The sequence below is a fragment of the Balaenoptera borealis genome, assembly GCF_965194805.1.
Source record: "Balaenoptera borealis genome assembly, chromosome: 3".
NCBI lineage: Eukaryota > Metazoa > Chordata > Mammalia > Artiodactyla > Balaenopteridae > Balaenoptera > Balaenoptera borealis.
In genome coordinates this window covers 49,888,778-49,905,106 of record NC_138866.1, presented here as the reverse complement: position 1 = coordinate 49,905,106, position 16,329 = coordinate 49,888,778, and the positions used below count along the sequence as shown (strand labels likewise).

General features: G+C 35.4%; 1 protein-coding gene across 1 annotated transcript in view; it reads right to left on the bottom strand.

Moving 5' to 3' along the window:
• Positions 1-592: 592 nt before the first annotated feature.
• NEMF (nuclear export mediator factor) overlaps positions 593-16,329 on the bottom strand; it is a 53,179-nt gene continuing 37,442 nt past the window's right edge. Inside the window, exons 20-33 of the mRNA XM_082385778.1 lie at positions 15,242-15,299; positions 14,712-14,770; positions 14,504-14,624; positions 13,040-13,316; positions 11,983-12,025; positions 11,791-11,840; positions 9,496-9,649; positions 4,243-4,320; positions 3,911-4,108; positions 2,292-2,324; positions 1,366-1,466; positions 1,224-1,267; positions 1,064-1,143; positions 593-806 (exon numbers count right to left, since the gene is read on the bottom strand). Coding sequence (XP_082241904.1) covers positions 729-806; positions 1,064-1,143; positions 1,224-1,267; positions 1,366-1,466; positions 2,292-2,324; positions 3,911-4,108; positions 4,243-4,320; positions 9,496-9,649; positions 11,791-11,840; positions 11,983-12,025; positions 13,040-13,316; positions 14,504-14,624; positions 14,712-14,770; positions 15,242-15,299 — 1,374 coding nt within the window. The 3' untranslated portion in view covers positions 593-728. The remainder of the gene's footprint in view (positions 807-1,063; positions 1,144-1,223; positions 1,268-1,365; positions 1,467-2,291; positions 2,325-3,910; positions 4,109-4,242; positions 4,321-9,495; positions 9,650-11,790; positions 11,841-11,982; positions 12,026-13,039; positions 13,317-14,503; positions 14,625-14,711; positions 14,771-15,241; positions 15,300-16,329) is intronic.

Here is a 16,329-nt window from a genome sequence, read left to right as displayed (position 1 = left end):
GATATTATAGGTTAAGATACTCTGTAACATGCTACTGATAATTACTAGAAGTGGAAAATAAATTGGTACAGAGCTGAATGAGATTACAAGGAAGAAATTAAGATGAAAAGTAAAGGTGTATAAATGCATGGAAATTATCAACACCAATTTCTTCTAGGTGTTATCTCTTAAGCTGAGTCATGGAAATGATTGATTTGTATTTAAAATCTGGTCTAATATGGGTAAAGGCAGAAGAAAGTCTACTCTTTCACTGCTTAGGGTTTTCAAGACTTAATCCTAAGTGTTTAACCACCCCCAATCCCCACCACCACCAGGAAAAAAACTTGTGATTGGCCTGTAATAGATACACGTCATATACAGTAAACAACTACCAAGTCAACAGTCTAAGCAGTGGAGCCACTTCACCAGTCCATTTCTTTACAGCATGAAATGAATACTTAATATTAACCTCCCAAATTTCAAGAAAATGTAGGAGGATAACTACAGATGTATACAATTAATTAGCATTTAGCTGTCCACAGGTATTTTAGGAAATCCTATCATAGACACTGTTTCCTCTCTATAAAACTGGAAAAAAAACAACAACAATAAGTCCTTTTGGCGAATACAAGGCAACGTTTAGTTCATTTTTAAATGCGGAAGTCTTGTTACATGATGTTTTCATCTCTGAACTTCCAAAAGGCTATATAAAATTGACTCTTCTCAAATATTTTAGGATTTCATTTCAGCTATTTTCTTTTTACATTCAGAAGATTGGGTGCAGACACTTTCACTTTGCCAGGAATGTTTCTTGATAAATCCGTGTCCTAAAAAAAAGAATTGTTGAGTATCTTCACAATCATATTTTCTTTTATGACAATTATATGTCCTCTGCTGTCAAAAGAATGGCATTTCTAAAATTTTCACCCAATATGATTTTACTTATTTTATATTGCTTCTAGTAAGACCGCATTTTCTACCAAAATAACAGCTGCAGGTTCCATCTACTAACAAAGCAATAACTAACTGCTAACATTTTTAATTGCACCACCAATCTCCAGAGGTTTCTAGAGGAATACTTTACCTTTACACTGCGGAATAAGTCTTTTTCTCTTGCTGTTGCTTCCTTGGAATGCATGAAACTATTCAAGGCTGTTTTTGCAGCTGTAAATAGAAAATAGAAAAATCTACTTCTGTTCAGTCAAGAAATGTTTAAACATAATTCAAAAAAAGATTTTAAATACCTTTTCCCTTTTTCTGAATTCCAGGAGTAAGTTTCACTTTGTATCTTTAAAAAGGAATTGCATGTGTTACTAAATAGAGATTACAAAACGATTCATGAGTCAGTGCTGTGGCAGCAGTTTGAGTAAACTCATGATGACTTACTTATAGTTTGTCATGGTGTTGTATGGGGCACATATTGGAATGGCAAACAGGAGTACATCTTCAGGATGTGGCTGCCCCGTCAAAGAGTCAAACAGATTTTCCTAAAAAGGGAAAACAAAAACGATTATAAAAATAATTTATACCAGTCCTAAAAGAGGAAAACTCTAATAAAACACTGTCAGAATCAATATATTTTATCATTTTCTGATAAACAGTCTTACACCCTTTGGAGCAATAAAGCAGAGCTTAATGACGATTTTTAAAATGGCACCTATTGAAACATTTAAGAGAAAGGGAGAAAAAACTTGTTGGAGACATTTTTGGTTGTCACAACTGAAGCGAGGTTGGGGGAGGAACTAGAGTACGACTGACATCTGCTAGTGGGTAGATGCCAGGGATGGGACAACTCCCCACAACAAAGAATTACCTCCTCCAAAATGTTAATAGTGCCAAAGTTGGGAAACCCTGGGCTAGAACAGTCTTCTCTCATGCCTGTCCTTAAGGAGAAATTCTATGGCTTCTTAGAGTTCCCATTTTGTGGACTGCGTTCAAGATTACCCATATTTATTTAACAACAGGAGTAAATTTAGATTTAGGACAAAACACTTGGTACAGCTGGTGCTTACTATATGCAGTGAACTTTTCTAAACACTTTATGTATATTATCTTAATTCTCAAAACAACTCTCTCAGTAGGGGAAATTATTATCCCCATTTTTCAGATGAGAAAACTGAGGTGTATAGAATGTTTCCAAGGTTGTAGTTATATGTAGTAAAGTTGGGATTCAAACCCAGAATGTGTGACTCCAGAGCTTGTAGTCTTTTCTTAGTGTTTTAAGTTTTAATTAGTTAGAAGTTGTGTGTCAGGTATTCTGGGAACTGGATTGCAGTTAGTGTTGTAGTAGGAACCCCAATACAAAATCATACCTCATTTCCCTGTTGGTCCAGATCTTGCTCTTCCTGTTCCAAATATATAAAATTTTAAGTCAGTTATAACTTAAATTGAAATTCTAAACCATTAAAAACTATGAGAAAGAAAAAGTGATAAGACTGTGAGTAAATTAATATGTGTAGCTAATATAGCAGAAAAGCAATGCCATTCAAAGAGAAAAAAGACTGTTTCCCTAAAGTTTCAAAAAAAAGACTTCCACAGAATATATGCTAAAGTAGTGAATGCTATTAGGACAATTTAAAGTGACAAATAAGCTTGATAGGTTTGCCAGGGGGAAAGAAAATGGAGAATTGTGGTGAACAGAACTTTTATTTGCTAGTCTCTGTTCAACAGTTTTAGGATGAATTTTTCACATGTTACGATAAGCTTAATTTTATTTGCTTATTCACATTAAAAAAATCTATCTGAAGATAATCTATTATTGATGAAAGAACATTCATAATTAACACCTCTGAATATCTGAATCTAGGGTTTACAGAATAGTATAAAAATTTGAGGACAAAAATGAGTTTTAATATTACTAAACAACACTGTTCAGGGAAAAAAGAAAACAGTATCACTTAGGATCCCTGTAAGCACTACCTGCACTGAATAGAGCACACAATTACAACCAAAGCTTTAACTGCCATAAATAAAAATACAAAGTGAAACAATTTTTTTTACAAATTGATAAAACAATAAATCCTTTGTTCAGAATTTCAATAAGATATATATATTCATGCAAGAAGATATACGTAAGGGGGGCTTCCCTGGTGGCGCAGTGGTTAAGAATCCGCCTGCCAATGCAGGGGACACGTGTTCGAGCCCTGGTCCGGGAAGATCCCGCATGCCGCGGAGCGGCTGGGCCCATCTGCCACAACTGCTGAGCCTGCGCTCTGGAGCCTGCGAGCCGCAACTACTGATCCTGCATGCCACAACTACTGAGGCCTGCGCACCTAGAGCCCGTGCTCTGCAACAGGAGAGGCCACCTCAGTGAGGGGCCCGCGCACTGTGGCGAAGAGTGGCCCCTGCTCACTGCAGCTGGAGGGGACCCGCATGCAGCAGCAAAGACCCAACGCAGCCAAAAATAAATAAATTAAATAAATAAGAAAAAAAATAGCTAATCAGAATTAAAAAAAAGATACGTAAGGCTGGGCTTTTGTATTCAGTTGATAGAGCAATTAGGCAACTATATTAACTGGAAAAATTGTTAACATCTCACACTGTGTAGCTAGGTTCAACATCACGTAGGATACTATAACATATATATATTCTTATAGAAAAACCTAGAAAAGTGCAAATTCCTTTCCCACTCATCATCAAGATAATCCTAATTATCTGTTTTATTTTAACTAAGTTCCCACCAGAATCTAGCCTCTCCATAAAATTTTCTAATGGCTTATGATAAACTTTTTATGAGCTATCAACACTACCATTTTTATGCTTATATACTGCAATTTTAGTCTTTTAGGTTGTATTTCTAAGATGACTTTCCACTAAGAATAGCATTACCACTCATCCTGGTTTTAGCACTGTAAATCCCATGTCCTGGGAACCCTGGGATGGTTGGTCACCCTAATTAAGAAGCAAAAGCCCACATGTGTGGTAGCCTTACCTTGTCATCATGTGGATCATCTACAGCCAAGTCTTGTAACTCATGAGTTGTAACTTCAAGGGATGGAGTTTCTTTCTTTATGCTGTCTGAAACTCTTGGTCCGCCTTTAGGTTTCTGGGGCTGTTTCTTCACTGGTTCATCCTTTATTTTACCTTTCTTCCCCTTCTTCCCTTTTTCTTCTTTGTTTGAACCTGCAGACTTCAATTCATAGAGGGAAAACCAGTTAATGTTGTCAGTATTTTAACAAAGTATTGAATGTAAAGCATATGATAGGCAGTGGTCTGGATGCCCTTGAAAAACAAAAGAAGAAAATGTTTTTAGATGTTATTTACCCCTAGCAATTTCATGATGAGCTCACGTTCTTCTTCATCTTGGTCCTTGTACTTTTCCTTCATTTTTTTCATTTTACTCTACAAAATAAAAAAATTTTGGTTGGAAAAATTCAGCAGTAAAAAAATGTCAACACATGTTTTGTAAAGAGAAGGTGCTACTTTATTTCTGTCAAAATTGCTTATTGAGTAAGGCACCATTATAACAAACAACATGAAGTCTATAAAGATGGATAAACCATAGTCCTCACCCTCAAACAATTTACCATCTGGCAGAAAAAGAAGATACACAGAAGAGTAAGGACAAATTAATGCAAAATATTCTAAATACAAACAAGTTTACTTTTAAGATAATTTAGAGAAAGGAGACATTTTTTTCACCTTGAGCAAGAATTGTAGGGAAGAAATAAAGCACAACTAAAAGATGCATAGTACCTGGGAATACATGAACAGCAAGATTATAAGGTAAAGACAGAGCAGAGTAGTAACAGCAAGTCATCGCACTTGGTTGGCATCAGGATACACATATAGAGGAAGAACAGGAAATAAGGCAGCAAAGCTTAGCTGGGTATTTATTGTAGAGTCTATCAATACTTCGAATTTTATCAGTTAAACTACTGATTCTTTACTCTGGGTACACATCCAACTTATCTGAGCAGTTTTTAAAACTACAAACATAGAGGCTTCACCTTCAAAGACTTTTTATCTTGACTAGTCTTAGCTAGGGCCCAAATAACAAATTTTTTAAATTTTAAAGATTGCTTTAAAACAAGACACACAAAAATCCACTAACTATAAAAGACTGATAAATCAGACTTCATTAAAATTAACAAATGCTGCTCATCAAAAAACACTACTACAGGGACCTCCCTGGCCGTCCAGTGGTTGGGACTTCGCCTTCCAATGCAGGGAGTGTGGGTTCGATCCCTGGCAGAGAGCTGAGATCCCACATGCCTCTGGGCCAAAAGACCAAAACATAAAACAGAAGCAATATTGTAACAAATTCAATAAAGACAAAACAAAACAAAAAAAGTCCACATCAAAAAAAACCCACTACTACAGAAGTGAAAATGCAAGTCTTGAAACATGAAAAGTAGTTATAATACATATAACCAAGAAAAGACTTCTATTCAGGATTTCAAAGAACTCCTATAAATCAACGAGAAAGCTGGACAACCCAACTTTTTAAAGCCAAATTAAGTTTCAGTATACACACACCTGAATGACTTAAAAAATGCTAACAATACCAAATGTTAGTGATGACGTGAAGCAACTGGAACTCTGATACACTGCTTGATGTGAAATTGGTACAAGTACTCTGGAAAACTGTTTGGTAATATCTACTAAAGCCAAACACAATATGTGCGCTATAACCCAGCATTTCCACTCCTAGCTATACACAACAGAAATGCACACTTGCGAACCTAAAAGATACATGTCTTCGATTATCAACAATACAGCAGACAGAAATTGTGGCAGATCCATCATTGGAATGCTATTTAGCAATGCAAATGAACTACTGTTACACACAACAACATGGATGAGTCACAAGGTTGAGTGAAAGATGCCAGACCAAAGAATATATACAGTATGATTGCTTTTTTACATAAAGTTCAAAAACAGGCAAAATAATCTACAGTGATTAAAGAATAATGTTTTTCTCTGGTGGGGATACTATTTATAGAAAGGGACAAGGGTGAGCCCTCTGGAGTAATATAAGCATTCAAGTGTCTTATTCTGAGTGGTGGTTTCACAGATATTTGTGCATATAAAAACTGAGCTAAAAACAAGATTTGTGCATTTTACTATGTGTACATTACACCTCAAAAAACAAAAAACCCCAAGAATAAAATAAACACTATTACCAATAAATTGAACCAAGAAATGGAAAACCCAATTAAAAGAACAGTTTCTTGGAAAATATAACTTAGGAAAACCAACTTTGAAAAAACCAGAAAACCTGAATGATAATCACTAAAAAAAATTAGTTAGAACTTAAAAACCTACCCATATATCCCTAAATATCAGGCCCGGGTTTATAAGCAATTGCTAAAAAAATTTCAAGGAACAATCTCCATTTTACACAAAGTACTAGAGAGCAGAAAAAGAGAAAAGTATCTAACTAACTTTATGAAGCTGGTATCACCTAGATACCAAAAACAGGCAAGGACAGTATTAGGGGCCAGTTTAAGAGATTTTCTTAAGTAATTTACCACACTAACTCATGAAGGGAGAAAAATAATACATGCAGAAAAACCATTCAATAAAATTTAACTCATCATTATTAAAACTAGCCCTTTGTAAAGGGTATTTATCAACAACCCACAAGAAACATCCTACAATGTTAAAGATCTCAGAAATAGTCCCTTTAATGTATAACAAAGAAGCACACTATTGTTACTTTTATGTAACACTCTACTGATGTTTGAGCCAGTACAAGGTGAGAAAAATAATAATAGATGTTAGGATTAGAAGAGAAGAAAAGCCGTTATTTGTAGACAGTGACTGCCTGAATTTCATCTGTAGATGAAATATTAAATATTCAGTGAGATTGCCTAATACTAGATCTACACATGAAAATTATCTTTCCATATACCAGTAACTAATAACCATGAAGTGGAAGTTTTAAAAATACAACATTTACTGGACTTCCCTGGTGGCACAGTGGTTAAGAATCCGCCTGCCAATGCAGGGGACATGGGTTCGAGCCCTGGTCCGGGAAGATACCATGTGCCGTGGAGCAACTAAGCCCGTGCGCCACAACTACTGAAGCCCGCGTGCCTAAAGCCCGTACTCTGCAACAAGAGAAGCCGCCACAGTGAGAAGCCCGTGCACCACAATGAAGAGCAAACCCCGTTTGCTGCAACTAGAGAAAGCCCGTGCGCAGCAAGGAAGACCCAATGCAGCCAAAAATAAATAAATAAATAATAAAAATATACCATTTACAAAAAGTAAGACAATTATAAGTGGGAAGAGATAGGATGTACAAGACTCTAAAAGGAAATATATCTTTATTGAAGAATATAAAATATTATGTACTTATGGTCCACATTCACGAACAGTTAGACTCAATATGGTAAAGATGATAGTTCTCCACAAAATAATCTAAAAATTTAATGTATTTTAGTAAAAATTCCATCAGGATTCACCTTGGAACTTATCTGCAGAATATTTCATTGTATAAATGCACCATGTTATTTTTTGTTATTTTATACTATTAGGCATTTATGATTTTCAGATTTTTTGCAATTATAAACATCAACTTATGAGAATTCCCTGGTGGTCCAATGGTTAGGACTGTGCACTTTCACTGCCAAGGGCCCAGGTTTGATCCCTGGTGGGGAACGAAGATCCCACCAGCCGTGCGGCGCGGCCAAAAAAAAAAAAAAAAAAAATCAACTTGATGAATAAATTTCTAAAAATAAGAATTGCTGAGTGAGTCAGAGGACAAATGCATTGTTAAGGACTCTTTTTTTTTAAGCATTTATTTATTTACTTATGTGGCTGCTTTGGGTCTTAGTTATGGCACGCAGGATCTTCACTGTGGTATGCGAGGTCTTTCATTGCGGCGCACGGGCTCAGTAGTTGTGGTGCACGGGCTCTCTAGTTGTGGCGAGCAGGCTGTAGAGCACGCAGGCTCAGTAGTTGCAGTGCGCAGGCTTAGTTGCCCTGTGGCATGTGGGATTGTAGTTCCCCAACCAGGAATCAAACCCACGTACCCTTCATTGGAAGGCAGATTCTTAACCACTGGACCACCAGGGAAGTCCTGAATTGTTAGGACTCTTGCTGGAAATTCCCATGGTATATATTCAAACTTTTATTGAATGACTGAACACACATTAACTATTAATTTGATGGGTGAAAAAATTCCCCTTGTTGACATAAGCATTTCTCTGATCCCTGCTCCCCCACCCCCCAATCTATCAATTGTCTTTCAATTTTATTGATGGTTCTTTTCTCCACCTGATATTTACTTCAATATTTTTAAAAACATGACTAGCCACTAATTTTTAATGTTTCATACCCTCCCAATCTGTAATGATACTTTATCAAATACTAAATTTTAAAATACACAATTTATGGTTCTATGTGTAGATTTTATTCTGCCTCACTTTTCTATCTGGCTGTTCCTATGTTAACACATACTGTTTTAATAATTCTAACAGTAAATGTTTTACTACCTAGTAGGGAAATCGTTCCTTGATCTTCTTTTTCAAGATTTTCTGGGACTTCCCTGGTGGTGCAGTGGTTAGGAGTCCGCCTGCCAATGCAGGGGATTCGGGTTCGAGCCCTGGTCCAGGAGGATCCCACATGCCGTGGCAGCAGCTGAGGCAGTGAGCCACAACTACTGAAGCCCACATGCCTAGAGCCCGTGCTCCGCAACAAAGACAAGCCACCGCGATGAGAAGCACGAGCACCGCAACGAAGTGTGGCCCCCACTCGCTGCAGCTAGAGAAAGCCTGCGTGCGGCAATGAAGACCCAACAGAGCCGAAAATAAATAAATAAATAAATAATTGTATTTAAAAAAAAAAGATTTTCTTAGCTATTCTCTGGTATTTACTCTTTCAAATGAATTTCAGAATTACTTTACCAAGTTAATTAAAATCTCAATTCTTTTTTGAATGACTTTATGTTGAATTTACATATTAATATGAATTGATTTCTTCCCTTCCATATGTATAGTATATCCTTTCACTTATATGAAGCCCACTGGAAAAAAACATAGGAAATTCTGACTACTATGGATGGAAGAAAGATAAAACATGATCTTTACTAAGATTTCAAAGGAATTTAATTTTCCTAAATATATACCTATACATCAGCTCACAATCTCTTTACACTGCTACAACATTTTTTGAAGTACAGTCTATACCCACTACCTCTTCCTTCATTCCTTACCTTTATAAAATATGTAAGAACTGTAATCAAAATTGCATTAATAACTGAAAAAGAAATTACTGAGTTAAATTATCAATGGAGACCAGCATTGCCAGTTATTAGCTAAGTGTCTCTGGCAAATAAATCACAATCTCCTATTACTCTTCTACATAACATGAAAGCTTCTGTACAGATGATCTTAAAAGAACAGAACAGTGATCTCTATGCTCCCTAAACACTATCTTTTCAACTAATTCTCAAAAGAAGTCACACAGGATTATTCTTTTGTCTACATCTTCTGTTTCATTTAAACCTCACAACTTCATTTGTGAATCATGTAGTACTAACTTTAACAGCTCACCCCAAAGTTGTATTACCTTTTGTCCTCGTTTCATTGGCTGCACAGCCGGGACATTTTTGCTGGTGTTCTGATGAGTTTCAATGTGTAGAACATTTTCTTTTTCTTTGTCCTTTCCTTCTATCATTTCTAAATCCCCTGAGTCACTTGGAAGCTTTTTTTTCTTCATTTCCCTAAATATAAATGAAATGGAAACATCTAAGAATTTCATATTCTCAGTACCCTAAAAAAATTACATGGGGAGGGGAACATGTGCAATATATGAGATCAAGGCTTCTGCTTAATTTGTTATCACCAGGCTGCAGTATACAAGAAGTGCAAGTCATCATACAAGAAAAAGCTGAACATTTTTCTCTCATGCATTTATCATTCTTTCTGTCATCCAGGCTCAAAATACTGTCATCCTTGACTTATCCTGATTCAGTAGCCACATTTAGTCCCTCAACACGTTGATGGCCAGGCACTGGGATTTGTAGTCTTCGTATCAACATGGCCTTGGCAGACGTTAGGTATTCAATAAAACATTTGTGGATTGGTTAGCAGAATAAATGGATTTAAAAAATAAGCAGATTAAAGAGGAAAGGAAAATTCTATTACTGTGATATTTTTCATGTGCGATCTCTTCTATTCCCAATGCCACTGCCCTAAGTCCAGGTCCTTATCACTTGCCACCCAGACTTCCTCCATATTTCCCCCATAATCTGTTCTACATGAACTTCTAGATTATTTTTCCATAACTGTTTACCTATGTCACACTCCCATTCAAAGTCTTCCAAAAGTCCTCCTCACATCACTTTCAGGATAAGTCCAAAACACTTAGCTTGTCATTCTAGGTTCTCCACTTTTGGTCCAATCTCACTTTGCCAATCTTATCTGCCAGTTCACAAACATGAATATTCTGTTCCTTTCACCTCAATCTATCTATCATTTCCCCAAAGCACTTCGAATATTAAATCCAAATACCCACCACCTCCTCCCCTTTGATCATACTAATTCTCCTTGGAGTCTCCGACCTTCTTAACTTCATTTGCCTAAGATCCTACTATATCTTCAAGGTATAAACTTCTGATGGTATTTCCCAAAACAACTGAACTCAAAGTAAATTCTTACTCCAGAACTACTGTATCACTTTCAGATAACACTATTTATAGATTTATGGCTATTTCCTGAATCCAGGACTCGAAAGCGTCTTGATGGCATGAACTTTATATTTTACCTCTTTGTGTACTCAGTATCTAGCATAATACCATGTATTCAGAGAGTTTTCTGTAATTGTTTATAATGATTATCTTTCTCAAACAAAAGAGTTTATTATCCACTTCAATCTAGGGCCTCTTTCTGGAGTGCTTTACTAGTTGTAGTCTTTTTCACCCTACAGTAGTTGTCTCAGTTGTCCCTTTCATTCTGCCTCTATCTTTTTCTGTTCGCCTTCTGAGCCCTACTATATTAGAGAAAAAGAAAAGACAAGGAAAAAACCGCAAGTCTTCTTCTTACATAAAAATTTCCTAATTTCAGTACAGGAATGCCTCAGAGATATTGCAGATTCTGTTCCAGACCACTGCAACAAAGTGAATATCACAGTAAAGCGAGTCATGAATTTTTTGGTTTCCCAGTGCATATAAAGTTATGCCTACACTCTACTGCAGTCTATTAAGTGTGCAAAGCAATATGTCTTAAAAAAAGCAATGTATATACCTTAATTTAAAAACACTTTATTGCTAAAAAATGCTTACCACCATCTGAGCCTTCAGTGAGTCGTAATCTTTTTATAATAGTAATATCAAAGATCACTGATTACAGATCACCATAACAAATATAATAATAATAAAAAAGTTTGAAATATTGCAAGAATTCCAAAATACGACCCAGAGACATGAAGTGAACAAATGCTGTTGGAAAAATGGTGCCAACAGATTTGCTCCATGTGGGGTTGCCATAAACCTTCAATTTGTAAAAAACACAATATCTGCAAAGCACAATAAAATGAGGTATGCCTGTATTCCTGTTTATTTCTGTCAATATTATCCTAGAATCAGCCTGTCTAATACACTGCAATTATTATTGTACATATTTATGTAATAAAAGGTCTGTCTTATGTTACTTGACCTATCTCACTGATTACAGTGGAAGACTGGGGCCCTAAAACAGAAAAACCTGTTAGAGCTGAATATGAAAAACTAAACAAAATTTATGCTAAGTCTTGGTAATTTTAGTAAGGGAGATCTTTGTAACAGCCAAGTGATCTGTCATAACTGAATTGTTAATTTAAAAAAAAAATGGATGCTTTTCAGTTAAATAACACAAATATATTTACCTTCTTTCCTTGGCTGACAAATGCCTCCGGCTCTGCAATTTACTGTCGCTCTATTAAAATTAAAACAAAAAACAAGCAAATACAAACAATAACATCACCACTGTTAATTTTTCAAAAGCTAAAATTAAAAAGTAGAAAATTATTTATTGAGAAGGACATGATGTTCTTCATAAAACTGAAAAAAACCTTTACCATATTAGAAGATTCCTCTTTTGAAGCCAGTTTCTGGAGAGACCTATGGAAACAAACAGAAAGAGAAGTCCACTACCCTATAAAAGGCATTCATTTACAAAGTCCCAAAACATCCCCATATCATATGCTTAGTTAATTATCAGCAATCCTACAAATTTTCAAATTTGGTAAAATCAGAAAAAATATAATCAAATTGCTCATCTCCTCACTTTAAAATATATTTTTAAATAGTTGACATGTATTGGACACTTACTATGTACCAGGCACTGCTAGATGCTTTACATTCATGTAACCTTCAAAACCCTATGAAGGGGGGTACCATTCTCTTTTCACCAAGAAGAAAACTGAAGCTTAGACATAGAGTCACTTGCCCAAGGACATACTCTAAGATTCAATACTGGTCTGACTCCTAAGCCTTTCCTAACTACTCCAATAATAAAGCTTTTACAGCTATGGTATTGTTTACCTGGTGATCAGTAAGACATTAAAGACTAAGACAACTTTTTTTTTTTTTTGTAATGTAACTGCTTTTATTATTAGCATTTATAACCATTTACTTGTTTCTATTTTGACCTAGTTTGGCCACTTTTTTTTTTTTTTTTAATTTATTTTTATGGCTGTGTTGTGGCAAGCGGGGGCCACTCTTCATCGCGGTGCACGGGCCTCTCACTATTGCGGCCTCTCTTGTTGCGGAGCACAGGCTCCAGACGCTCAGGCTCAGTACTTGTGGCTCACGGACCTAGCTGCTCTGCAGCATGTGGGATCTTCCCAGACCAGGGCTTGAACCCGTGTCCCCTGCATTAGCAGGCAGATTCTCAACCACTGCGCCACCAGGGAAGCCCCTGGCCACTTCTATATATATTGTGTTTTTCTACCCTGGGTCCTGGGAATTTCTTAAGAGATCTACCCCCCTATCAAATGGTGAAAAGATAGTAAGCTCGTAGGACAATGGAGGGTAAAAGCACTGAAGTCAGTCTTGGTATTATTTGTATAAGGATTAACTCTTCATCACTCCCAGCTTACAAAATAAAACTTAAAATTACAGTTTTTAAATTACCTTTGGGATTGAAGGTGGGACAAGTCAATGGAAGTATCAGGATAATGTAATGTCTCTTCCCCTTCATCCTTCATTTCACCAACAGGTTCCTGATGTTTTACCACCTCCTCAGATTCTCCTTCATCTTCAGAGCTTTCTTCCTGAATTAGTTCATTTAGCTCATCACCACCACTCTGAATAGTAATATCCCCTTGGTCAACCTGAGTCACAAGTTCCACTTCCGCAGGAGTTTCATGTAATTCCTCTTTATCTTCTTCACTGCTACTGTCACCTCCATCTGTTGAATTACCATAAGGAAAGTCAGGAGTGCTATCACCACAACAAAGTTAGATGATTTCCTTGAAAACCTCATAAAAATATTCAATTCACTCCCTCTTTCTCCAAAAGATCACCAGAAAAATGCCTGATCTTCCCCAAAAGTTACTCTGACTTATAAACAAAAGGATACTCTGTATCAGGAATTGTTTGGAATAAATTGACAAAAGGATACTCTGTATCAGGAATTGTTTGGAATAAATTATCTCCAAGATCCTTTACTACAATAAATTTCTTAGACATTGCGACCATTTCTACAATGAAAACTATAGCTTGTCTTTGTTAAGTATTTCCAGAAAGGAGGAAAATAGAAGTAGTTATATAAATTCTGCCACTTTTATTATAATTTGCACATGAGAACTGAAATGAGATAAAACAAGTTACATAACTGGCACACAGCAAGTGTTCACACTTTTTCAAAAGGAACACGGTTCTAGTAGTAATAATATGGTCTAGTTACCTCACCTATAAAGTAAGATGCCACCAACCATCTGACAAGGATGGTTGTGAGAATTCAATAAAAAATAATGTAAATAAAGTATACATGTCACGAACATGGTGAAAATTCAAAAAAATAGAATCATGTACAATAGCAGTTGTAAGTGAAACAATGAAATATTACTCCTAAAAAGGAATGACTCTAGGAGATGTAAAAATAACTTAGAGGGCATACATTCCCTAGTTCCTTTAGGTAGGTAGGTAAATTTATTTCAGCAACCGCAGCTGCTCTCTACTTGAAGCAAATACATTATTAAATCAAGCTAAATTCTCATAAGAAATTGTACTTGTTATAAACTCATCTTTGTATTGCTTCTAATTCCTAAACCCAAAAGTAAATGCTCACTTATATATACCCGAGTCTATCTCTGTTAAACACATTTATGTACTACTCATTAAATACTGGGGAAGTTTTATAATATAAACATATATTCAAGTATTAGTTATGTATCTAATTAAACACTTTATAATTCACTAGAATAAGTGTATTTAACATTTCCAAAACCAAAATTCAATAAAGTTGACAGCAAGTTGGGGTTTTTTGGGAAATTTTAATTACCCCAAAAGACACGATCTTCTAAGTAAGAATTTAGAAGCAAAACTAAACAACAGAAAACATTATAAGCTACTTTATTAAAATCTGTAAACTACCTAGTTGTTCCATTTCTTCTGATATGAGTTCACTTGTGCAAATCGCCAGTGTCTCCATGTCTTCATCCTGCACTCTGACTTTTCGTTCACCCCGATGTCTCCAAATACAAGACTCATCTACCTATGGAAACAGTTCTTTTCACTAGTGGAACTTTAGGTTAAGACTAATGAAAATCAGAAAAAAAATAATGAAGAAGCTGAAGAGTACCTTAAAGAGGAAGCTAAATCCCATCATTAGATGTGAGGGAGGAAGGAAATTCTTTTTTCCTACAAAAGATAATGTACATGAGTGTTTTAAAAATACTGTTTTCTCCATTTTATGCTTGTAAGATATCTGCCACAATGGTCACATTTGTTCTGTCTTTTCTCTGTCATGAAGGAACATTTCCCATTTACAGAATTTGGCATTATATACAGGAACAGGAATTAAGAAAGAAAAAATATGAATGCTTGCTCTCATCATCTGGGTTAGTCAGATCCTGAATAATCTATTTTTAGAAAAAAGGTCATGCTATACTTTCTTACCCTTATAAATGTAAACTATATGAAAGTACACTGTCATCAATAAAAATATATATGGAGATGACATGTCAAATGCTAAATTTGCCACACCACAGCAAAATTTTCCTTATTTAATAACAGACTTCATATATGAAGTCAGAATAATTAGTTTCTGTTCTGAGAATATTAGTAGATGGTCCTCAAACCTGTCTCCATAATCCACTGGCAAGTCATTACCTCTTATCATGAAGCTTCCTGTTGTCAAATATTCTCCAGTTGGTGCTGTTTTAGACACCTGAGGAACACAATAATACATTATACTCTTGTCTTAAGAAATATGTTTTTTTTAATTTTCACCTGAGAAAGTACAGCCATATTGAAGTAAACAGTACTACATCCTGAAAAGTTTATAATTTAGCAAAAATTCTTAACACTGAAGGGCTATCTCTTCAAAGATACATATATCTTTGTCCATAACAAAGAAAAGAAATAATGAAGGATACACTACATCAATCATTTTCAAATGCCATGGACTAGAGCCACAACTGATCCACATTTCCTCTAATGTGAGACATAATAAGAAAAACAAGGATAGTTTAGTAAGCTCATCATAAAGGTATAAAATCATATTTACTATATTTATTACATTAAATCCTTTCCTGAGATACTTTTTTTTTGGTAATAACATAACCTTTCATCTTAGTAAATAAAGATAATAGCATATTTTTAAAAATATCTTCTAATTTGGCAAAATAGGAAGTGAGCAACATAACTCCACAATTTAAAAAAATTTTACACATCTGTGAAACACCCAAATCTGAGAGTATCTTTACTAGTAATAGTTATGCAAGGGATTAAAAGCACACTAAAAAAACCTATTCATAAAAGAATTAAAGCCACTTCTACAATAGTACCAAGGCAGAAAATATAATCCCAGAAGTGATATTAATTTCCCAAGGACACAATATCACAACGTAGCAGAAAATAGTAAATATAAACAGATATAATATGAAACTAAATCTAAGGGAGGATAATAGTATTGAACTCTTTTTACCTTGCTGTATAGCTTTAAGACTTTGTAAAAGTTTGTCATTATCAATTATAATTCTTGAGAACGTGAAATGAATAGCAATGTGAAGTCATATATGGAATGAAGTATCATCAAAAAAATAGCATTAACCACAAAGAAGGACAATTACTAAAACCAAGTGTATAGAAAAAAACCACAGGATATACCTACTTTACAGGAAGGGCCAAAGAGAATTAAGAAAATTTCAACAAAGGTGAACAGGAGAGAGACTTTTTAGGTCAGTAGGCCAGTGATA